Genomic DNA, 26,033 nt, shown 5'->3' on the forward strand with positions numbered 1-26,033 from the left:
TAAAACTCTTGAAGTTGCAACAGAAATACATTTTCACATGATAGGACAAAACCATCTGGAACTTACCCTTACATGGATTCAAAGAGCTGCATCAACAATAGGGCTGTTATGAACTCAGGCTCCACACTGTCTCCTAAAGGGATTAGACAGGCCTCATCATATGTTAGAGGCAGAAAGAAAGAGACCCAAGTAGGGGCTAAATCCTTAGCTGTCATTAGTATTTTCTCTTGTCAACACTGAGATTTGAAAAGACAGAAGGAATTGACTTACTTTATATACTCGTTTGATCCTTTAGTACTTTAGTGAAAAGTAGAATGTTTTATTTTACCCCTATGGGAAAGCAGCTCAACTGGGCAGTTTGTTCCTGAAATAAAATACCAGCAGTCAAAATATGCTTAAAGCCCCTTAGAAATCAGAACATCACAGACTTATGAGAAAGTAAGTGGCCCAAGCTTACAGGTGGTTGTTAACATTGTTTTATTTCCTTTATACAAAAAGTAAAAACGACAGGAAAAAACACTCGACAGAAAACAACAGCACTGACCTGGTCTCCCGGAGAAGCTGAGCCCAAATTGCCCGTATTATGGGGAAAGGGAGGTTCAGCCAGCATCAGCAAACACCCATGCAACTGATGAGACAAAATGGTGTCAGTGGCTGGTGGATGTCCTGTGGGGAGGTTGAATCAATCTTAAAAAATACATTTGCCCAATCATGCTTTCAAACTGCATCTCTTTAAAAACAAGTTATATATACAAATATCACCCCAAAATGTGTCTTATATATGCTAGTGCTATAAATTTAAGGCATCCTAATCGTCTGGTCTTCTGCTGGTGAGGCATTGTTCTCATGATTCTATTTCCACAGAGGACAGTCCAGAAATTTCCAATAGTGTCCAAAGGGCAGCAATGAGACATAATAAAAAAGTGATTTATAAGAAGAGTTCTTTTGATTCTGGCTCAGCAACGTGCTTTATACTGTAGGATTTCTTCATTTTTCTACTGATGTCATCATGCCTAAGTGGAAGACAAACCACAAGGCCAAAATTAGATAAAACTACGGTCAAGTTACAATACAATGCCACTAAACAGCTCACCCAAAATGGAAATTATCCTCACACAAACCACACTGAAGAACACTTCATTCCAGAATGCAAATTATTCTTTTTTTCACATAAACCACTCTTTAAACAATAAAAGGAATAGTCACGTAATAACATACTATGTGGATACTTTAAAATCTGGCCCCGGAAGTAATTACTCAATCATGCCGATCGGAATCCAAGTAAAATTCTTCCGTGAAATGAATTTTATCAGTTAAACAAAATAGGAAGAGTAGTACTGCTTGTTAAATTGAAACAATAGATATTTATATTTTGTTCATGGGGTTCATTGGTGACACTCTTTGTTCTCCAGTAAGCTTGAGTATTAATAGTTTAAAGGAAATGCTTTTGCTTTGGGTGTGTGATTGCTGAGTAGCAGGATGGAAAAGCACAAGTAGGTATATCTATAGGAAAAAGAAGAGCCTAGGGAACAATAGTGCTGTTTCCCCTTCAATACTCAATACCTTGTAAATCCACGGAAAGAAGTACCAGCTCAAGTCTGGGAACAGTTTTGCTTTTGATGTGAATTTCCCCTGGGAAGAAGCATACATTTTCATTGAAATATTAGTCCCATTCTGGGTGTAAAATCTCCCAGACAGGAGTTATCTTCTGACTGTGAGCAAGTGTGCATACTACTAAATTCCTTCTTGTTGCTAGGCCAGACAAAAACAAACTGTTTCTGGGAATGGTACTTGCTCACATGAGGCCACATTTGAATGGAGAACTCCAAGCGTGGCTGTATGGCCCTCAAAATCACGCTTGCTTACAAAGACCATGTAGTCTATTCTTAGACTGGTTAATAAAGATCATCATCACTGTCTGAAAGCTGTAATTCTTATTTTTATTTAAAGTTCATCTGAACAGAACTTTACAGAGATGTTTATGGGAAAGAAAGGGAAGTGTGTGAAAGTAAAACCTGGCTGATTAAAAGATTAGGAACTTCCAATTAAGCATGATAGACTGAATACATAGTACTTATCATCCTTTGCTTACAAAAGAACAAGCAAATGAATAAAAAAGGCACCAACCTAAATGAATAAGGGAAATGGAAGAGGAGATGATAACACACACAAAATGCCAATAACATTTCAGAAACAGGAAAATGGATGAACATGTGGAACTGATTTAGCAGAGCAGGTAGGAAAAGCAGATCTAGGCCTACAGTCAGGGAACCCAACAAACTGATGTTCATGACGCAGGAACTGGAAACACTATATACTTCTGAAAGTTGCAGTGGGTGCTGTGTGAGTGCTGAAAATAGGAAGACTATTCTAAAACTTTTTGGAAGTACCAGTTCATACCCAGATTACCTTCCTGACCTACTGCGGCCAGGTGACTGTCCCTTTCCCAGTGTGAAGAGAGACCGCAGGTTATAATTTGCAAGGCATGGACCAGAGAGACTCTAAGTTCAGCTGGAGGGGGTGAAAACCATGGGATTAGGTGAAAGTATAAAACACAACTGTCAACCCATCCCCTGTTACTTTAACCCAAAGATTCCTGGAAAGTAGGTTAATAGATCCGAGGAGGAGACTGGAGTTTCCTCATCTTGAGAAATGAACTGCCAAAAGAAAAGTCCTACAAATACTGACCATGAGTTTCCCAGCCAAAGAGCCTAGTACTTAACCAGTCTGTGTGATGCAATATCTACAGTCAACAAGCCAGAGCTTCTGTTCAGTTTTAGTGTCTTATTCTTAAATATGAATGAGTTAGGGATCACCAGATATTTGAGAAAAGTGCTACTATGACAGGCAGAGACCAAGATAAATAGAGAAACAGCAGTCAAAGTGAATAGAGATAATATAAGGGGTGATAAGAACTTCAAAAATTTGTAACAAGAAAAACTGGGGAAAACATTTGCTATTTGTATCACAAAGGGTTAATTTTTATAGTGTATAATACATAAAGAGCTGCTACAAATCAAGAAGAAAGACCAGAATCTCAATAAAAATATAGAAAGAATAAAAAATAATACATTCATACAAATAAAGAATACATATCTATGTAAAAGAAGGAAGGAGCTCTCTTTAATGAATACATAAAGATCTCTAAAATGATAGGTGAAAAAAAGCAAGAAGCAAGACTATGTGTAAAGGATGCCATCTTTATTGTAAAAAAGAAGGAAACATAAAAATATACATTTGTATTTGTATTGAGTATGAAATATAAATAAGTCTTACATACTTAATGCTATAAAAAAGAGAAAGTCAATAAAATGCTACCGAATATTAGAACAATAATCAAAGAAATAAAAAGTTAGAAAGATTGGAAAGTAAAGTTGAGTAAATATCCTAGGAAGAATTTTTAGAAAAAGCAAAAGTATGAATAAGAATAAGAGAAATACAGCTAGACAATACTTAGAAAAATAGAAAAAATAGTTATAAAAGTATCAGTCCAGTGTGTTGAACATCAGATTAACAATATTTTCAGAAAAATGAACAGAAAAGCAGTAGGGGATACAATTTTCAAAGAAATTGTACAAAAACACTTCCCAGTACTGAAGCACACAGATTTCCAGATTGAAAAAGCCTGCTGAACACTCACACCCCAGAAATGGGAATAGGATCATGGCAAAGTATCATGAAATCAAAATACCGGTGATAAAGAGAAAAATCGTAAAAGCTTCCAATGGATTAGAAATTAGGGAGAAACTGAGCTTCTTGACAGACACATCAGAAGCAAGAGGAAAATGAAATATTCTGTTCAAGATTCTAAGGGAAAATGGTTTCCTATCTAGAATTCTATACCTAGCCAAATAGTGCTAATCCATATGAAGGCAAAATGAAGCTATTTTCAGACAGGCAAGGCCTCAAAACCTTTAACATCCTTTCACCTCCACAGGATGGAAGTTGTCTTTACCAAAGACAGAATATAGACTGACAAAAAGGAAAAAGACAGATTCACAGGGGAAATCACAGGGGAAAAGCCAAAGGCAATTCCCAGGATAATGTATATAAGAAACGGCAGGGATACAGCTGGGTAGCATTGCCAGATAGCAGCAATATAGACTGGGGAAAAGGAAGGATGGTGTCTCCATGAACAGGCTGAAACAGAGAGGGACCTGATGTGTCTGAATGCACTGAAAGAAGGGTTTTTGTATCTAGCAGAGTGTTCAGAAATTATATACTTAAAAATCAAAATTATTATCTTCAAGGAAAACAAAGTTACACAAATAAAGAAATGTAACAATAATACACTGCACGTATCCACTGTGATAACTATTTAGATAGCCATAATAATAATAAACACCAAATATTGATTTAACTCCCAAGAGTGATACAACTATTTTGATGGTGGGAAGAGGAGGCAGGTGTGTATATGTGTGTGTGTTGGAATGGGGGGCAGTGCTGGTTGCCAAAATAGAGCTGGACAAATTTGGTTCATTGTTGAGAACATGGGTTTTGGAATCAAACTGAGCTGAAACCCTGGATACATAATTTATTACCACTGGTACTGTGTAATCTTGGGCAAGATATATAATTTCTCTGGAAAATTTGGATAAATAATAATATCTACCATATTGTGTCATTCATTGTGAAAATTAAAAGTCAATATGCATGAAGTACCTGGAATATTCTTTGGTACATTGTAAGTGCTTTATAAGCGGCAGCTATCATTTTTATCTTCTGTAGTAAGATACCAATAGACAACAGAGATAATATCTAAAATTGAAAGTCCATATAAGTATGTTACTGAGAAATACAGAATGCTAGAGAAAACACCTAAATGCAAAGCAAATGTCTGATTCAGGGGAGTAGGAATGAGAACAGGGGAGGTGGGACACACGGACAGCCAGTTTTTGTTATAAGGCGTTACTATCACATGTAGGTACTATCACATGTACCTATAGCCCTTGGACAAAAAAATATAAAAATCAATAAAACTTAAAAAAAAAAAGTCTGAGGATATTATCATAATTTAGACATTGAGGGAGTAATTTCACTTTAATATAAGGGGTGTTGTGTTTAAAAACACTAAAAGCACTTCGTGTAGAACAAAACCCAGTATGATTAGCGTTGAGTCAATACCAAGTAAAATGTTAATTTGAGGCTTTTATCTGAATAATATCAGGATGATTCAAGACTCCCTGAACCCTTCAATTACTTAGTCCCGAATAACCAGTATTCAAATTTTTAAAAAAAAGCAAAAGTGTTTGGGTAATTCTGGCATGAATTATTCAGATAATTTGCTGCTCTTGATTTCATTTTTGGATATAAAATCACATTCTCTGTGACCAAAATTGGAAAGAAGGCTTAAATTTAAGTAACAGTTTTTCAAGTAATCTAACCTGCTGACTCATCTGTGCCTGGATTCCATATTTCTACAGCCCCGGGTGAGTAGATGGCAAGTTATTTTAGAGAATCTGCCTAAAATGGTCCATGAGTATGCACTACATATTCCTACTGATGGCCAAAACAGGTAGACTGACAGCTATTTCTACGATCTCCTTCAGACCTGCACTGAGAGCATATCTATAAATGCCCATCTTCTAAAAAATAAGATTCTGGCTCAAAGAATAAAAACATATACTTGAAATACTCAGTATTAAACTCACTGTGGCGGAGAAGACTTGCAACCAAAAGGCCTAGGCTTCTACGGAGCATACCGTTCTTTCTTCAGGATGACAGGCTTGCTTGGTCTTGTTTTTTCCCTCTCCTTCCTCCTTTCCCTCTCTCTAGCTTCCTCTCCTTCATATATTCTAAAGTCCCTACCCTGTGCCAGGCACCAAACTAGACACTGGGGTGCAGACTGGGGTATGATGGTGCTACTGAGCGTCACCACTCCCAGGAAGTTCTTACACCTTTCATGGGGTTGACCATGGTTTAACTACATCCTCTCAATTTTCTTTTGATCATTCTCTTGCTAAGTGAAGGAACATGCCTTATTCTGGCACGGCAAAATTGCTAACGACGGTATTCAAAGGACACTGGCAGTCCGGGATCTGACATCCGGGAGGGCCGTAGGGCTGCACTGTCCTCCACGTGGGAAGGGATAGGTCAGATGGCTATGGCTAGAGCTGGAATTCTCAGTGAAGACACTGGAAGATGTTTGGGTAAAGTCTACCTGATACTTTAAAAGCTCAAGTGACTACGGCTTCTTTAAAACTCCAGGTGTAAGATAGTTCATAGACAGTTTAGTGTGTAAAGACACTAGTAGTGGCAGGCATGTGGTACAAATATGACATTGGTTCGACATTCATCCCCTTTGGAGTCACACAATTCAAAACCGGACTCTGGGGGAGGGGAGGGAGAGGAAAGGAAGGTGGAGGTGGGAGAAGGGAACTGTTTGTTCATAACTGTTGGGAGTACACTTAAACCAGATGAGTATGCTGAAAGAGTGTACTTCTAATGGGAGGATTTTGGTTTCCAAGGTAGATCTCCCCTCTGCAGCTCATAGGTGTTCCACATGTTCATTTCTTGCCTTCCAAGTGCAGTGTTTTGAGATAGAACATGGGTTCTTATTTGCAATAGCTTCTTCCATGTCTCAACTCATCACATTTTGATACTAAACCTTGTTCTACTGTCTTTCTATGATAGAATATGCTTTCTCCTTTTCCCATAGGGTATAAGGAACTTATGAATAAAAACTCCATGTGTGAATCACGCTCTCATGAATCTTGCAAACTCTGGCAGATTTTCTAAAGGGTTTGCTAAGCTGTGCCCAGACACTGGAAAGAGCTGCTCATGTGAACAATTCTCCATCACATGGGCATTTTTCTCCACACACAAGATTCTACTAGGCAACAGCCAAGAACAGTGCAAAACTGTGACCCACTTCAAAGGACAGGCTGTTACTTAATGGATGTAATCTGGAGAAATGGTTCCAGATTGGGACACATCATAGGAACCTGTATGAAATGCAGGTTTTCTCTCTGAAATGAATGTGAATCCTAGGGAGGCGGAGGTAAGGGAGGGCGGGAGAAGAGCTGAGCAGGAGAAAACTGGGCAAATGTGGGGAGGGCTATAGGGAAAGGAAACAGACAAATTCTAGGGCTTTCTGAGGCAGAGGTGGTCGCCCCAGGTACACCAACTTCTCCTGGCTCTGGACCCCAGAACTAGTATATTAAATGCAAAATCACAGAAAGATATACTTCACATCAGAGATTAGAACATAAAACTGTGGTGTGGGGGCAGAAACTCTGTCTAGAGGGTTACCAAACCCCCTTTTAGTACTAGCACTCTAACTAGCTTTTCTGAACTGTTAAATTGGTGAGATTCAGTCTGCCCTCAGGGATTCAGTCTAGAACTATGCAATCAACATAATCTCAGCTAGTTTAGTCACACTCCTATGGCTAGATAATTATCCCTTCAAGAATCTCTATGAGTTGAAAATACTTTCAGGTCAGAAGGTTAAGATTAAGGTGTGGTTATTTGATTTATACCCAGAGAAATGATGGCAAAAAATGTTTTAGAGGTTCCTTTTTGTTCTCCCTGCATTTTCTATCACGATTCTGGAATCTGTTCAGAGGCGCCGTGGTATACACTGCTTGGGACAGGTTTCAGCCAGGGCCTCACCTCCACCTTCCCAATGTCTTCCCGTCTTTGGCTCATTTTTCTGTTCAGTAATATGTGCTGACATACTAAAGGACAGGTATGTGTGTGTGTATGCACATGCATAGTAGGGGTACCCTGAACTCTAACCTCCAACTGGGCACGCAGATGACCACTGCTATATCCTTACATCATTTCAGGCCAAATTTACCACTCTTTCTGAAGTGGCTGTTGAACAATCTTGACATCTATATGAAATATGTGCTACTAGCTCTTGGCTCCGGATGTATAAGTCCCAGCGTGGCTAATTCCTTGGCAGTAAAACCCACACTAATGGTGTTTATTGCTTAATGTCTTTTTAAGGAGTCTGCTCTCATGTTGGTGATAGGATTAGGGGCTTCCTGACGCTAACCCCTCAGGCCATGGTCCCACTGTGGTCAGAGAGGATATGACCAGTGGCGGCCAGGGGTTAATGCCATCTGCCTATCAGGGACTGGAATCGATGCTCACTTTATGTGTTACAGATCTCACATAGACTTAAACTCTGGGAAATGAATGTCTTATTGGCATTTTAAGATAAGTAACTGCCAACATTCCCTTGGAGTTGTAATAATTCAAAACCAACTTGTCTTTTATAAGAAAAAGTAAAGATAAATCTGCTTGTTATAAACAAAGTCATCCTCTGCAGTTGAAACACACTGGGAAACTATTCCAAGTAACAGAGCTGAATCTAACTTTAAAGAGCATTGAAAAGACATTTAGATTCTTTGCTATCAAACTGTGACCAATTTGGAAAAATAAATAGCAAACAGAACCCCCTTCACAGAGCTGACATTAGAATGTTGTATTCATTCTCTATTTTTCCTTTACTAAGAAAAACAATCTTAGGAACTAAAACGTGATGCAAGGATAGGGCTGGAAGAAGGGTCCATTGCCCCTCTCTTTTTCCCAGGGACATTCTGATAGGGTCACCAGTGGCATAATGCTTAGAGCCAACTTCAACCCACTGCTTTCCAAGTTACATGATCCCAGGCAATCCCTGCTCCCCAGAGGAACCGTGTGGCCTTCAAGAAAATTCTTGGGTCAAGATTTGAAGGCATCACTGATAGAGAGGCACTTCAGCTTTTTCCTTTTTTTTTTTTTTTTTTGCCTCTTTCTGTGAGATGCCCTTGCTATGAATCCCAAAGGCAAAACAAGAATTAATAGGTGTTTTGCATGTCCACATTCCCATGCTAGCTTATTTCTCTGAGGGATCTTTATTTCAACTAGATATAGCCATCCTTACTTTATCTAAGAGTGAACTGGGCTGGTCCTCCCTACCTCTGTGTGTGGTGAGTGAATAGGAGAAAAGTTCTCACTCTACAGTGAACAAACTGGTGCGTTTTCACTTTTCATGGAACACGTGCCAAACTAAAACCATGATAAAATACACGTTGATTTTATATGGTGGGGAGAGCGAGGGGGTCTGGATGTTTATCTAAATACACTGAACTATAATTATAATTTTGGGGTTTCTCCTTATCACTGAAAGAAAACTCTCTTAATACATGAAGCCAGTGAATCTGATCGGTTCAAAACTGAGTCTTCAGAAGGACTGTTCCTTTAACTGAGAAGGAAAGTGTTAACCCAGCTGTCAGGTATCCGAGTAGCCTCATAGCCTCCTTTTGTGCTCGGATTTCTGTAATCCTATTATAGTAGATTGCTAGCTTTGTTCCCCTGCTTATAAGAAGACAGGATGAAATATATCTAGCAGGAGAATCTACTGTGATACTAATTATCTTGTTTTCAGGTGCTGTGGGAGCCTGGAAGAAACGAGAGGTATTTTCCCTCCTGCTTCAGAGGAGTTCCCCAAGCCTCTGCGCTTCCTTGCCTTAGAGTATTATCGGTGATTTCCCTTTAAGGACAAACTCAGAATTTTCCAGGCGCTACAAGACAGAACCTAAGATGCGGACACAGAAGGGTACAAGGATGGTCAAGATAGGCTGGGAGAAACAGAAGTGGGCTGATACCAATGTCTGGGAAGGGAATGGATATTTTTTTTCTATTTCCTTCCCAACCCAGGCACTGGGCTCTTAGCACTGGCCAAGACGCTCTGCCCCAGTGTGGTGGGAAGCAGCCCAGACTTAGGCAACCTGTGAGCCTGACCTGAGCAGAACGAGGGTGACCTGTAAATACCAGAGCTCTAAGGGGCTTCCTTCAACTTATGTATGGAATTAATGAGATCCCTAGGGGGACCCTGTAAAATGACAGATTTACTTTTCCTCTAGCCTGAACGGAGACATGAAGCGGATTAAATTTGATTTAGAGGGAAAGAAAAAGAGAGTGACATTTCTTACACCTTAGAATTCTGAACGAACATTTATATCCACAACATATTCGCTTGTATTTGTGTATCTGTAATTATTATATATAAACACATCTCCACACAAACACTTTGGAGGATTTTGGAAGGGTGCTAAAAGGCATGCCATAGTCTTAATTTAAATGATTAGTCCTTGTGAAAGGGGGCTAGGGGTTTATCTCTCCTGGAATAAGCCAGTCAAGAGGCACTTGACTGCAGTACCTCCCTGTCAGCTGCTCTCTTGTAAGCACTCCCCTGACGCCTGCTCTGTTAGGGAATTGTGTGTATCCTGGGGATGAGTGAAAGCTATGCTGAAGAAGGACTTTGCTCAAGGAGCAGCCTGAGTCACTGGGCACCTTGGAGATGATCCTTCTATATACACAGTTCATGCCTTATTGAATCACAAATATTGTGTTGAAGAAAGGCCATTTTTTGTTGTTGTTGGTGGTGGTGGGTTCTCACAGCCTGGCTTATAGACCAGCACTGCAGTTCTGAACGCTGAACTAACTTCAGCATGGCAGGACCTCAGCTCTCCTGAGGGCAGCACATTGCTGACTAAAGCAGCTTTCAGTCTGTAACCAGCAATGAAGAACCTCAGCTCGGTTTCAAAGTTCTGATTATGATAGGAGGCTGACTCACTCCACTCATGGCAGGAAATGTCATTTTTATACTTACTCATGTGAAAGAACGTGAAAGTATCAGTCTTGTCTGACTCTCTGCAACCCGATGAACTGCAGCCCACCAGGTGCCTCTGTCCATGGAATTCTCAAGGCAAGAATACTGGAGTGGGTTGCCATTCCCTTCTCCAGATGATCTTCCCGATTCAGGGATCAAACCCGGCTCTTCTGCATTGGCAGGCGGGTTCTTTTCCATCTGAGCTACCGGGGAAGCCCACCATTAAAACAAAGACTGAAAGTCAAGGTCAGCTGGGAAGCACAACTTGTTTGTGATATGGGTAGACTCCTCTGCCCTCGGCTGCTGGAATGAAGCCCCTCCAAGATGGTACCTGCTCCCTTTCTAAGGACTAGTTACAAAGCTGCCAGCTTCTATTTGGGGGAGGAGTTGTAATTTTCTACTTCCTAGGTGTCAGCGCCTGCAAAAGGTGCCCTAGGACCACCATTGTAAAGGTCATACAATTTAAAGCGAAGGCCTGGCACTGCTGTGGATACACCCCTAGCACCACGTACCGTGCATAGTTACGCAGATGCTCTTCAATCAGCGTGTTAGAGGAAAGATTGATGCAGCTGCCGTACATCTCCTAGAGAGGTGCAATTAAAAATCATCTGAACACATGCAACAAGCTTAGCACATGCACAAGTCTCGATAATCAAGAGGCATGCAGAAGACAGGTTAAAGGAGAGAAGCTTCGGACACACTTTAAGGTGCATGGGGAACTGCTGAGATCTTTGACTCCTCAGTGAGAGGACCCATTAAGTTACCCGGAAAAGTTATATTCCAGCAATGTAAGTTTGGACATATTTAATCCAAAGGGCCTGGGGTTCGGGGCACAAGCGTGACTTTTCTAAGCTGAAGCAAATACATGCTACTGCTGCTAAGTCACCTCAGTCGTGTCCGACTCTGTGCGACCCCATAGACGGCAGCCCACTAGGCTCCCCCGTCCCTGGGATTCTCCAGGCAAGAACACTGGAGTGGGTTGCCACTTCCTTCTCCAATGCATGAAAGTGAAAAGTGAAAGTGAAGTCACTCAGTCGTGTCCGACTCTTCTCGACCCCATGGACTGCAGTCTACCAGGCTCCTCTGCCCATGGGATTTTCCAGGCAAGAGTACTGGAGTGGAAATACATGCTAAAGTCTTTTATAAAAAAGCAATTGCAATGTGCAATTAAAACTTGTGTGCTGTTAATTTGAGTTATATTAACTAAAACTTGATTTTGGTACTGCAAAAAGAGTCTGGACAGTTTTTAGACCTCACTGGAATGGGGCTGTACCTTATAACAGATAATAAGTTATGCAAGTGTTGACTCTCTAGTTACCATGAAGGATATTCCGGGTCCTTCTTTTCCACAGAAGGTTTCACATTTTGGCTGCTATACCACATTTTGGCTGCTGTTTTTAAGGGCCCAGCAGGCACAAAGCATGCAGGAAACATCGCTTAAAAAGATGTTCGTATCTCTTCTTCACAGGATTTAAATCCAGATTATAACTTGTGGTTTTACAATAAATGCAACTATACAGTGTAGTTCATGGCACACACTCTGCCATCCCCTGCATGCTGGCAAGCACTGTAGACCACTAGGGCTTCCTTAGGGGCTTGTGTCATAAAATGTCAGTGTGGAGGTCCCTGTGGTGTATTCATTCCAAAGGTCTTTCTAAAGCTGAGTAGCTAAGTCTTTAGAAATAGAACTTCTATTTGTATGCTGTTTAATTGGGCTCGAAAATAAACTGTCCAGTCACATGAGGAGAACTAACTCTTCCTGAGGCAGAATCAGGGACAAAGAGAGGCCTGATTCCACATCGATTTTGTAGTCTAATCCTGTAGAAATGCCTCCCTGTCTACAACTCCTAATTCTCAACGATCAAACTACTTGGGCAAATCTAGGGACCAGGATATAATCTCCTGTGACCTGTTTAATCATCCTCGCTCAATTTCCAAAGGAAGAGTAAAAGGTACTCAACACATCTCATTAGAAACGCTGGTGTCTGTTTTTCCAAGCATCCTTTAGAATTCTTCCGGGGATTCCCTCAAGGTGGCCAAGGGCTGTAATCTGTGGTGTTAGGGATAACATAATTAATTTAAAGGAATAAAAGGGACATTCTCCAAACAGCACTCACCGCCTTATTTTTTCCTTTGCTAGCAGAGCTCCCGGTGTTTCCCTTACCGTCCGTCACCTTCCTCCCAAGGGAGGTTAAGGGGAGGGTGGAGGTCTTCAGCTGGTTGGATGCCTGATAGTTATTGTTATTGTTCTGGTTGCCACTGAGCGTCTCCATGATGGATCGGAAGGTTCCAAAAGGCCTTTTGAGCTGATCCCCTGATTCACTACCCGCGGACGGCCGCTGGAGGGCCCTGCCCTTCTCTCGATCCTTTTCTCCGTTTAGTTCAAGGCTAGTTTGCTCCATCTGCACAACCGGCTCCTCAAAGGTCACTCTGAGTTTTGAGTTTTGAGACGTCCGGCGCTTGGACGACGGGGACTTGAGGGCACTCTTGGGACTCGTGGCCACTTTCTGGGCGGCTGTGCTGTCAGGGCTGGGCTGAGGGGCTTCTCCAGAGGGGTGGCTTGGGGGGGTGTTTCCTGAGCCTGGACACTGGGATTCCAAGTCCGGCTCGCTGCTCTCTGAGGTGGGGGATGGGCTGTGGCCCTCCAGGGATTTGGAGGCCTTGATACTAAAAGGAAACCTGCGTCCTGATGCCAAGGTGTGTTTCTTGATCATCAAGTGGAGGCTCTCTGCGCTGTCCACGCCCTCCACACTCTCCACAATGGGCTGCGGTCTGGGCCTGTCAACCTTCCTCACAGGGGTGCCCTTGGGGTCCTCAGAGTTGTTGGAGTCTGTGTCAGACTCGCTCAGGGACCGCTGCATCAGCTGCTTTAGCCGCGCTAACTTCAGTTCCCTCTTCTCCAGCGGGATCTTTTTGGAATGTCTTGAGGAAGTCTGAGTATCCTGGAATTCCAACGATAGCTTTTCCTGGGTGCAGACATTCTCTGAAATATCTTTTCCTAATAACTGACGTAGGATTTTATCAGAATCTTCGTCTTTCACTTTGGCCCTAGCCCGGCTGGATGCTGACAGGCTTCCAAGAACCTGAATCCCCTCCTGGACTCCCGATTTGTTTTTGGCTACAGACTCATCTTCTGCATCTGGGGACTTCCACTGGGGCTTTCTGCAAGCTGGGGAGGATGGTGAACTGAAAGAGGATGGAGGATATATGAGAAGGTCTCCTATTGGTTAAAATAACTCAGCCACGAATCACTGCGTGGCTTTACTGCTGCAAATAACTTCCGCATCACTAAGACTGAAATAAGAATAATGTTTGTTTCAGTCAAACTACAAACATTCCATGGTGGCAACCGCAACCAGAATGGGATGCCTCATACCTTATTCTGTGACTACTAAATGTATCTAGTGTTTTGTTTTTTTACACATCAGTTTTGCACAAATTTTCCCAATCCCATCGTCAAAAACCTTATGAGCCTACATATCCTTATTTCCATTTTATAGATGAAGGAAAAAAGACTCGAAAAGAGTAAGTGACTTGTGTATAGTCATGGAAAGAAGAAATGGCAGAGGCCAGAGATAAACTCACGTCTTCTGACCCTAGATCCAGTGCCTTCTTCCCTGTGATAGCTCATTTTTATTCCTCTTTATAAAAATAAAATGGCTTCTGTTGTTATCTTCTAAAAAGATATTAAAAGAAAGTCCAAGAAAATGGCTCAGAGATTAAAGATACTTAAAAGTCTTAACCACCACCACTTCCGGTATTACCTGGGTGAAGAAAGGAGTGACTTGCCCTCTGATTTCTGGGCTTCTAGAAGTTGTTGGAGCTGGTTCTGCAGTGTGACACGTTGCATTGTCTGTCTGGGAAAAACAAATCAAAACAAATAAGTTCTCTGACACATGGCTACTACTATAAATTAATAGATATACATTTTCTCATGATAATTTGCAGTAAGTTGCAATAAATCTAAAAGCCTTGCAAATGGGCATAACCTTCACCTTTATAATTCAGAAATTTTCCTAAGGATACAATCAAAAGTACTCAACAAGATATTTATTATTCACATGGCAGGCAGGTTCTTTACCACTAGCGCCACCTGGGAAGCTCATTAGTAAGAAAACTGTAACATAAATGCTAATCACTAAGACTGAGTAAATCAATTTATAATTATTTCTAGGAAGGCAGCAATTAAGAATAATATGTCTGAATATTTGTGACATAAAAAGCTTCCCTAATATATGTGTGTGTGTATATATATAAAGTATACAGTATGAAGTGTATTTATATAAACAGACACATACACACAGAGTGCAATTTACTTTCCTTAAGTAAAAAAAAAAAAGTTACAAAATACTGTGTGTAATATAATCTCATTATCTCATTTTTAAGAAATCTCTCTTTCTCTCTCCCCAACTCCCACCCACACCCCAAGCTAGAAGGATATACTCCAAAATGTTACTCACTCTCCCTAAATTGTCTGAATTTATAAAGTAATTGAATTAATTTAGCCATCAGAAAAAAGCTAAATCAAACAAAGCAAGCAAACTGCTTCCGTGCTGGGTATGCTGTGCTGCGCTTAGACACTCAGTCGTGTCCGACTCTTTGCAACTCCATGGGCTGTAGTCTCCCAGTTTCCTCTGTCCAGGGGGATTCTCCAGGTAAAAGTACTAGAGTGGGTTGCCATGCCCTCCTCCAGGGGATCGTCCCAACCAGGAACTGAACTCAGGTCACCCAAACTGCTGGCAAACTCTTTACTGTCTGAGCCACCAGGGAAGCCCCAGAATATTGGAATGGATAGCCTTTCCCTTCTCCAGGGGAGCTTCCTGACCCAGGAATCGAACCAGGGTTTCCTACATTGCAGGCAGATTCTTTACCAGCTGAGCTACCAGGCAAATCACTTGGTATTTTTGTATAAAGAGAAAACTGTGTATGGCAACAGTTGATTTACTCTGAACATAGAAGCATGTGCATCAGAATGTGCTTTATTTAAAGTTAAGAAAATAGGTTAAAAGTCATAGGTTAAAGAAGGTAAAATCTGTTTAGAAAACACAAATTATTATAGAACTTGAAAAAGTAAACTAAACTGATTCTGATTTTAGAGAGGTAAGCAGTATTTACTGATCTCTGTAGTATTCCTGTGGTATCCCCATTGCCCCCCCAAAGATGTCATCACATCCTAATCCCTGGAAGATGTGATTATGTTACCTTATGTGATAAAAAGGGAATTAAGGTTGGAATATGGGGTGGGTCCAATCTCACCACATGAGTAACAGTGAAGAGAGTCAGAAAAGGAGATTAGAGGGACTTAAAGTGTGGTAAGGACTCTACCTGCTGTTGGGGACTTTGATGATGAAGGAAGCGGCTGTGAGCCAAGCAATGCAGTAGCCTCGAGGAGCTGGCAATGACTCTCAGCTGACAGCAAGAAAACAGATACTTCAGCAAGAAACTGATTCTGCTACATGACCTGAATGAGCAGGAAACAGACTTTCATCGGAGAGTCTCCAGAAAGGAAAGCAGACTGTGAATACCCTGATTTTAATCTAGAGAGATTCATTCTGGTGTCCTCACCTACAGAACTGTAAGATGAATGTCCATTGTTTTAAACCACTAAGTATGTGGTAATTTGTTACAGGAGTAGAAAACTAAGCATCGAAACTGGTAGCAGCTCCCATTAAGTCAGGAGGAAGAACTAAACCATTGAGTTGTAAGTGTTCTTAAAAGGGTTGCTGAATCTTTGATGCTGGCTTGAGGAAGTTCAATCTTCTTGCCAAATGTCACTGCACATACTCAACAGCTGTTGGCTACCTAAATTTAATTCTGAGAGATCAGATCTGCATAATATTCTTCCACCAGCCCCAGATACTCTCCTTTTCTCAGAAGTGGTCAGGCTTAGTACTAACATTCCATCCCTAAGACTTAAAAAGTCTGTGATCTTATTTTATCTCGCTCATTCTGTGACTCACACACTGAAATAAAGCAGAAGCCAGCAAACTTTTCCCTAAAGGGTCAAATATTAAATATTTTAGGCTTGTACCCCACAAGTTCTGTGTCCTAATTACTCAACTCAGCTTATGTAGTTGTGAAATCAACATTCAGTAATATGTAAGAGAATGTGTATGACTCTGTTTCAATAAAACTTTATTTACAAAAACAGGTGATGGGAAAAAAAAAAGCAACAGGTGGTGGGGTGGATTGGGCCTCAGTATATAGTCTATAGCTTGCTGACCCTATTCTAAAGAATAAACAAACAACAAAAAATACACAGGAGCTTTCTACTTTTCCTACTTTGAAATTTGGTATTGCCTGTCAAGTATTTTAGAAAAACATTAGCTCAGTTCAGCTCAGTGAAGTCACTCAGTTGTGTCCGACTCTTTGCGACCCCATGGACTGTAGCCTACCAGGATCCTCAGTCCATGGGATTTTCCAGGCAAGAATACTGGAGTAGGTTGCCATTTCCTTCTCCAGGGGATCTTCCTGACCCAGGGATTGAACCCAGGTCTCCCGCATTGTAGGCAGACGCTTTACCATCTGAGCTATCAGGGAAGTCCTAGAAAAAATTAGGTGAGGGATTAAAATAGATGAAGCAAGATTACAGTCTCCTTTTAAAGGGTTTTTAGGTGTCAGTGTGAATTATGACACAGTCAAGAAAACTATTTGGAGGCAATTAGGATGACTGATAACAGGAATCCCAGGTATGGATGGAGAGAAAAAGGACTCTATTCTCTTGAATCTAAAAAAGCCCTCAGAAAGGAATAATCAACTTTAATTATAATATATGAGCATGTGAAATACGAATATATGAAAACATGTGAGCATTTGTCCAGTATGTCTGCTAGGCTGCTCTAACAAAGTACCAGAAGTTGTCTTCCTTAAACAACAGAAGTTTATTTTCTCACAGTTCTGGAGGCTAGCAGTCTGTAATCGAGGTGTTGACAAGGTTGGCTCCTTGGAGGGCTGTGAGGGAGAACTGGCCCTATGCCTCTCTCCTAGTGTTTGGTGGTTCACTGGCACTCTTTGGCATTCTCTGACTTCTAAATGAATCACCCTGATCTTTGCCTTTATGTGCACATTATCTTCTCCTTGTGTGTGTCTGTGTCCAGATTTTCCCCTTTTGCAAAGACACCAATCATCTTGGATTAGGCCCAATCCTATGACTTCATTTTCACTTGATTGCTTTTGTAAAGACCCATCTCCAAATAAGCTCACATTCCAAAGTCCTAGGGGTTAGGACTCCAACACATCATTTTATGAGACCACAATTCAACCCACTGATACACCTATAGGTCAGGATGTCTAAGAGAGCTGAAGGGTGCCATTTCTAAATAACAGCTATGTTGATGAAGGACTGGTAAAAATATTCTAGGAGGAAAAGGTGCTTAAGATTGTCTCCCACTCACAATTTTGGACTGAAAAACTACTGTTTTCCATCCCTCCTCTCGCACATTTTGATGTTATTGGTGCCCTAGAGTCGGAAGGGTACAGTGGACTAAATAGAGTAAGTGAATTTCTGTTTTAGTTTTGCCAGCCTCACTGAGACACACAGTAAGTACAAAACTAGGGTCTCTAGCATAACCTCTCATATTTCATATTCTCATTAGCTTGACTACAACTGTCTACAGCCTTCAGTTTGGAGACAGTGGAATAACTTCTGTCTATTACTGTACATGTGTGTTTTATCAGAATCATCAGCAGAGACAGCAGCCAAGACCCTGACCTTGAAGAGTTCTACCAATAAAGCAACTGCTACAGCTCAGGAAAGCCTCTCTGACTCTGTGCTGAGAGATTAAGGGGAACGGTTTTGCAGTCTTTTCTCTGAGTACAAACCTTTAGAAAAAACATTCCATTGGACTATTTTAAAGTTCCTCTCAATGGATATGTCCATACACTACTGGGGGGAGTATCCACTGGTACACCATTTCTGGAAGGATATTGGGCAGCTACAATATCTATCTACAAGCATCATGACAGCAAGGAGATCAAACCAGTCAATCCTAATGGAAATCAACCCTGAATACTCATTGGAAGGCCTGACGCTGAAACTGAAGCTCCAATATTTTGGCCATCTGATGTGAAGAGCTGGCTCACTGGAAAAGACCCTGATGCTGGGAAAGACTGAAGGCAAAAGAAGAGGGCGGCAGAGGATGAGATGGTTGGATAGCATCACTAATTCTAGGGACATGAACTCGGGGAAACTGGGAGATGGTGGGGGGACAGGGACGCTTGCTGTGCTGCAGTCCATGGGGTCCCAGAGTCAGACATGACTTAGTGGCTGAACAACAATCCACATGCATGCCCCTTTGTTCTGGCAATTCCTTTTCTAGGAACTTCTTTTCAGAAATACCTATACATGTTCATAAACACATGTGTACAAGTATGTTTGCCTTGACAAGATAACTTCCTGAAGGGAGTTAGGAATTTGTGTGCATTTCCCCTTCAGTTACATCCAGACCTTCAAAGTTTGCTTAGCTCACCTGTCCCGGGGGAGTCTTGTGTAACTGGGCAGAGGATTGTTGGAGAGAAAGGAACCCCTATAATTTTTAAGTTTAAATTTTTTTTCTAGTGAAAGCCTAAACTCATTAGAGACAGTATTCTAGGTACTGACAGGGGAAGGGTGGAGGAGTGCAGAAACTCTTAACCTCTAAGGCACTAGAGCAGAAGCAGAGAGAGAAATGTTTCCCAAGTTTAGTGAGGAGCCAGAGGATCTAAGGACTTGTCACACTGTTGCACGAATTAACTTTTAACCAGTTAAGGCCTCCTACCAAATACAGATCTTTTTTCACAAGGAAAGAAGAAAAAAATATTTTTTATAATTTTGAAGTAAAACTTCACTTTTCTCCCCTAAAACTTGATTTTTAAGGTCTGTCCTCCTAATCTGTTACCATTACTTTGAGTGCTGTTCTTGATTTTCAATGATTCCCTTACCAGTATGGCAACTGTCATTCGGCCAATGTGTTCTCCGAGGGCTGACCTCTCTCCCCTTAGAAGGGCATCCGCTCTTAGTCCTTCAACCTGCTTGAGAACCCCTCAGATGGCCTCTCCTTTGGCCCTCCTTTTTTCAAGCACATCATGGCAACTTACCAGCCATGCTTCCCTGACATCTAGTTATGCAATGTGTACCAGCTTCAACATTTCATCAGAAAAAGAACCGAGCTTAACTAGACGAAGAGTGTTTTAAGTAACATCATGCTGAGTTCACATTCTGAGGATTTGTGAATTGTCTGCTTAATTTTTATAATAAATTTGCAGCAATGGTTTCCAGGGTACCTGTATTTTCCCAAATATACATTTTCCTTTTTTGAGAAAACTGAGAAACTGGCTCATCTTGAACCTTTCTCTCTCATACTCTTAATAATTTGCTGAACTATTAAAGACAGAAGTTTGGAATGATGCCCACATGTGCTTTCTGCGCCCGCTACATCATCTGGGGCCCTGAGATGTGAAGACAGAGAGAGGCTCTCTCCCCTAGTCCACTGTGGCTTAAGTTTCCTTCTGAGGAAGCTTGCTCTGCATTCTTTTTTTTGCTTAAATGTCATTTTGCCTCCACAGAGATGGCATCTTCAGCATGAACACCAGCTGTGAGGACTAGCAACGAGGGAAGAAAAGAAGATGAGGATGACGCTAGGCACTCCCTGCACCACCCACGCGAGGGAGGCTTTTGAGGACCAGGCTGACGCCTAAGCACGACGCTGACCAGCCAGACTGGGTTCTCACGGAACAAACGGGTCACTCACTCCTTCAGCTGCTTGGTGAGCTTCACCACCTGGGAGGCTAGCGACATGCAGGTCTCCACCACCACCAGGTACCGGGAGCATAGGCTGTGTCCGTGGCGCTCGGCGCTCTGGGAGGGCTTCTCCCCCGCGTGGTTCTGCATCGTGACATTTGCTCCGTACTCAACCAGGGTCTGTTAGAGAAGGCAGAGACATGTGATCCATCAGGACTTCTCTCTAAACATTATTTAAAAAAATTTTTTTGAAGTATAGTTGATTGATAATGTTAGTTTCAAGGGTGTGGCAAAGTGATTCAGTTTTATATATATATATATATTTCTATTTTCCAGGTTGCTTTCTATTATGGGTTGTTACAAGATATTGAATATAGAATATAGTTCCCCATGCTATACAGTGAACTCTTGTTGCTTATCTATTTTAGCATCTATTACTTTCATACTCCCAAATGTATCCCTACCCCACCTCCTTCTTCCCTTTGGTAACCATAAATTTGTTTCCTATGTTTGTAAGTCTGTTTCTGTTCTGTATACAGAATAATTTGTATTATTTTTTAGATTGCACATATAACTGATATCATATAATTGCTTTTCTGACTTACTGAGTATGATCTTTGCTGCTGCTAAGTCACTTCAGTCATGTCCGACTCTGTGTGACCCCATCTCTGGGATTCTCCAGGCAAAAATACTGGAGTGGGTTGCCATTTCCTTCTCCAATGCATGAAAGTGAAAAGTGAAAGTGAAGTCACTCAGTCCGGCTCTTCGCGACCCCATGGACTGCAGCCTACCAGGCTCCTCCGTCCATGGGATTTTCCAGGCAAGAGTACTGGAGCGGGGTGCCATTGCCTTCTCCATAGTAAGATCTTTAGGTGTGTCCATAAACATTACTTTTTAATGACTGCTACAGAAGGCTGAATGGAGCTTCTCCTGTTGTTCCAAAACCAGTCACCAGAGTCCACAGCAGGACAGGGTGGGGACATGGAGCCTCATATACAAACAGGACTTCTAGTGAGATTTTAGCAGTCAGTATCATATGCCTCCCTTCAGAACCCACAACAATGCAACCAATCAACCCTACTACTATCAACCCCACCCAGCCTCAGAAGGACACTGGGAAGGAGAGGAGGATGTGTTGCCCTTAGGAGTCCTTTCCTTCATGAGATGATCAGGGCAGTGTCTGTAGTGAGAGGCTCTGTCCCTTTCAATGGGTGGCCTCATGAATTTAGGGATGCCCATGAGAAAAAGAAGGAACTTTTTTTACCTGTTCCTTTTTGGGCAGCACACTTGACCTGGTGCTGAACCTACCCAATCAGAGATAAAAAAAACTGGAGAGAATTGTTGTGGCAGGGGCCCATATTCACACCACATGCCCTGGCGAGGATGCGTCGCATAGATTGAGCAGATGTTGTAGAAGGCAGCATGCTGTGAGCTTATTATCACCCGATGGAAACGGAGAAGGTTCTTTAGCAGAAGGAGGCAGTGGGAAGCAGCACAGTGGAGGGGCTTGTATGGGGAGGAGAGTGCAAGGTCGGGGCCACGTCTCCCTGTCAGGTAGCAGTGGGCAGGCTCTAGAGGACCCCCAAACGACCCCACTCATCACATCCACCAGAGACTCAGCCCCTGAAGCCTGCTCCCGAGGACATCAGTGGCAAACCTTAGTGAGCTAAAGAAGCAAGACAACTTTCAGGGAGATGCCATGACCCCTGCCAGCTAAGCAAAGAGACAGCTGACTTTCGCTCTCCATATTTCCTATTTGTCCTCAACAGTGGAGCCCAGGAGAGAGAGGTGAATAGGAGCTAAGGTGGTGTGTAACAAGCCAGTCAAGCTTCTGTCCCAAGCTCGTTCCTTCTACCCTGAGCTGATCTGGGTTGGGAAGGAGAATACTTTGAATTAGAAATAAGACTAAGGTTTTTCAATTGGTTTGAAGTATATGTTAATAGTCAAACAAAGGCAAAAAGTTAAGGAATCTTGTCAAGGTATCATTAGTATAGGGGAGAAAGATTTGATGGAGCATGGTTGAGATCATTAATTTTTTTTCTTTTTACTGTACTTTGGCTTGTGTGATCTTAGATCCCTGACCAGGGATTGAACCTGTGCCCTTGGCAATGAAAGCACAGAGTCCTAAACACTGGTATACCAGGGAATTCCCTGACATCGTTAATTTTTAAAAATAAAAACTTTAGTTTTTATGCTGTGATGACAATAGACTCCACAAAAAGCTGTCATATCAATATTAACTAACTGTCATAGTCTGATATTTTTTGACACTATCAAGTTTGTAAACCTCCCTCCGGATTTATTTTAGTAATAGATAATGTTTTCTCTACCAGAAATCATTGTTATTTTAAAATTCCTAGACTACTCAGACTCAGAGGTCACTAAGGAGCTTCATTTTCCACTCAGTTTAGGATCACTCACCATGAAAAGTCACTGAGCCACTCAGCCCACAGAGTGTCCCCACCTCACACTGAGCTCTCAGAGACACAGCGTAAACACAGTTAGCACTCCCCTTGACTCCGGCCTCTGCAGTTTTCTTTCCAGTGCTTCCCACACTCAGTTCCCTCCTCACATCATAACAACACTTGTTCACTCCCTTTTCTACTTTCAATCTCTTTGTACCTACTTTTTCTCACACCCAGTGGAGAGACTTACTTCCAAGAGTATCCAAGTTTCCACATCCATGGTGCCTAGTGCCAAAAATATCATTTGTGTTAAGTGGAGATGAACACGCTGAACGGACAAACTCCCTCTCCTCACATACTAAAAAAAATACTAATTGAAATCTCAAACAGAATTAGTGATATCAGCCGGTTTTCTTTGGCTTGCAGTCATTTATTAGCTGATAAAAGTTTACTCTTTTTTACTTTAAGACTATTAAATATGATAGTGTTTTGTTAAACGGAGAAATGAAGTTTTCAGTCTTCATTGAATTATTTTTCCTCCACAAAAAACAATGCTACTCCTTTCATCTTTCTGCAGACCCTGGTAGTAATTCAAATTTCTCTCTTTTCTATATACTTTGATTTCTCATCACTCCTTTCACAACTGGGTGTCTTGAATTAGAAGATGCACGCTTTGCCAGCAATAGTGGGGAAACTTCCCAGACACTTGGAATATTTCCTGTCAATGTGGTTTCCACAGAGCAGTTGCTATGTGAGGAGACCCTGTAGAGATCCTTTTGCTATTGCCTCTGCATTCTGGTTTTATTCAGCTCTTGCCTCATATTTACAGCTTTTTCATATCTTCTGTCATTTCCTAATCCTCTCTACCTTTCTGAGCAACTGGTTCTCACTGCCCAGTTTTCTCTTTCAGATACAGTCTACCGGCACACAGGAAAACCTTGCTAAGTGCCTGTTAAGTTTGGAATAAAAGAAATATTACCAAATATGGTGAAAAAGAGCACTGTTTCCTTAGAGTTCTCAAGTGCACATAAGATATTTTGAACTGTATGAATCTGGTGAGGTAAAAGTACTTTCTTTAATCGTGGCCTTCCTCCATACATTGTCAATTGTTCTTTTCCTATATTTCAGGCAGATGTGAGAACAAATCCATAGATGTTGGATCATTTTCAATGATAAGAATGGTGTGATTGGACAGACTCTGGTAATGATGATTTATGTTCCTAAAGTAAATTCCAGGTCAGTTCTAAACTTTGTTTCAATTCAAAGCTTTTCCTCTCCTTACACCATCATTGTCCCTCCTCCCCTTCAGCCCTCCTCTCTCATTGTTTTGTCAGTCAGGGCCTTATACTTTCTAGCTGAAAAGGCCTATCCAGTTATTTTTTTAAATTTTCAAAAATTGAATTTGTGTCAGTTTTTGCTATGTTGCAAAGTGACTCAGTTATACACATGTAGGTATTCTTTTTTATATACTCTTTTCCATTGTGGTTTATCACAAGATATTAAAAATAGTTCCCCACGCTGTACAGGCAGGTGGGAGAGGGAAGGCCTGGGAGTCTGGGATTAGCAGATGTTAAACTCTTACATATAGGAGGCCCGCCCAGTGTTCACACGCACGTGCTCCTCTCAGGGCCCCCGCCATGTGCCGTGAGGGCGGCAGCGCTGGTGTGACTCAGCTCTGGGTAGCTCTGCGTTCAGCTGCAGGACGAGATGCCGACCCGTCTTCTCCTAGGAAGCCTGTACTCTCTAAGCAGCCCTCTTGGAGGTCCCCTCAGGTGGCTGTGGCAGGGGGATGTCACCTCCTGTGGCTCCACTCCCCAGCCTCTTTCCATCACTACGCACGTAAGACACGGGAAAATTCTCCAGGTATGTTTGGCTGAAAGGGTGAGGCCACCTGAGGCTGCTGGGTGGACTGGCTAGCCAATCAGGGCCTGCCTAGCCTGCCCACGGGCTGCGGGGGGTCTATATCCAGGGCTCCCTATAATCAGTTCTGGGCTTTTGGAAGGTATTCAAGGAGCTCAGTCCTACTACAAAGAAAGGGAGAAAACCACAGGACCCTCCTCTCCCCCCAGCCTACTACCTGCTGTGTGTGTGTTTGGTCGCCCAGTCGTGTCTGACTCTTTGCGACCCCGTGGGCTGTAGCCAGACTCTTTGTGATTCCCTTACCTGTGGGATTATCCCGGCAAGAACCCTGGAGTGGGTGTCATGCTCTCCTGCAGGGATTTTCCCCATTGAGGGACACAACTTGCGTCTCTTGTGTCTCCACTGTGTCATACTGCTTGATACGCTAAGGAATTTTTCTAATTGTTTCCTGAAAACTCAGTCCTGTTTATCAGACACTTGGGAAGGCCAAGTGTGCTAATGACAGCAGGAATGGCCCACCTGCCATGTGACAGTCTGAGCGATATCTGTCTGATCAGGGTTTTCCGCTATCTTGAGAACACGGGGTACTTAACACCTACTGTCCTCAGCACTGGGGTTTTCAGGCAATGCTGAAAGGGCAAGAAGAGACCCTGGCAACATCCTGTCACACTCAGGGAGAAAGCCAGACAGCTCTTTATGCCAATGCTGTGGGCATTTCTGGAAATACAAATATATCACTTTGATTCTTTATTATCCACTAAAGAGACAAAGTGGACTAAATCTAGACTTTCTCCGAGGGAACTAAATTCCCATTTTCTGTTTTACTACTTGTGACCCTCATTTCTCCAGAGAAGCGGGGCCTGTGTACCTGTATGCACCCAAGGTAGCCATGCTGTGAGGCCACATGAACAGCACTGTTACCATCTTGGTCCACTTCATCCAGCGAGATGCCCTGCTCTTGCATGAACTGAAGAAGCCACAGCAGAATCTTCTCCTATAAACACAAGGACAAGTTGGAATTAATAGGCTGTCATATAGAACCAAATGACTGGAAAAGACCCTGATGCTGGGCAAGATCGAAGGTAGGAGGAGAAGGGGGTGACAGAGGATGCAGTGGTTGGATGGCATCACCAATTCAAAGGACATGGTTTGAGGAAACTCCAGGAGATGGTGAAGGACAGGGAAGCCTGGTATGCTGCAGTCCATGGGGTTGCAAAGAGTCAGACATGACTGAGCAGCTGAACAACATGTAGAGAAGCCTAATAAAAAGAGGAAAATAAAACTCCAACATGTGAAGCTTAGATATAGCCAAGCTTACCCTATGAAGAGAACATTTCCATTCAGTATAAACTGAAAATTCATGCACCTCTGACAAAAGTCAATGAAAGAGAATTGCACTGAGAATTCAAAGAGCAGAAAGTTACTCAGAAATGCTCTTGTTTTGCTT

The 26,033-nt window shown here is 42.1% G+C and overlaps 1 protein-coding gene across 3 annotated transcripts in view; it reads right to left on the reverse strand.

The window, feature by feature from the left end:
- Window positions 1–470: 470 nt before the first annotated feature.
- Window positions 471–26,033, reverse strand: part of SNCAIP (synuclein alpha interacting protein) — a 152,236-nt gene continuing 126,673 nt past the window's right edge. For 2 of the 3 annotated variants that reach the window (XM_065934456.1, XM_065934465.1), the window contains 5 exons: window positions 25,455–25,580; window positions 20,332–20,501; window positions 14,368–14,460; window positions 12,721–13,789; window positions 471–1,013 (listed from right to left, as the gene is read on the reverse strand). In XM_065934456.1, coding sequence (XP_065790528.1) covers window positions 1,008–1,013; window positions 12,721–13,789; window positions 14,368–14,460; window positions 20,332–20,501; window positions 25,455–25,580 — 1,464 coding nt within the window. In that variant the 3' untranslated portion in view covers window positions 471–1,007. Of the gene's footprint in view, window positions 1,014–11,115; window positions 11,187–12,720; window positions 13,790–14,367; window positions 14,461–20,331; window positions 20,502–25,454; window positions 25,581–26,033 lie in introns of all 3 variants that reach the window. The other variant, XM_065934473.1, reaches the window with a different exon arrangement.

This window comes from Muntiacus reevesi, chromosome 1 (assembly GCF_963930625.1).
Source record: "Muntiacus reevesi chromosome 1, mMunRee1.1, whole genome shotgun sequence".
Classification (NCBI taxonomy): domain Eukaryota; kingdom Metazoa; phylum Chordata; class Mammalia; order Artiodactyla; family Cervidae; genus Muntiacus; species Muntiacus reevesi.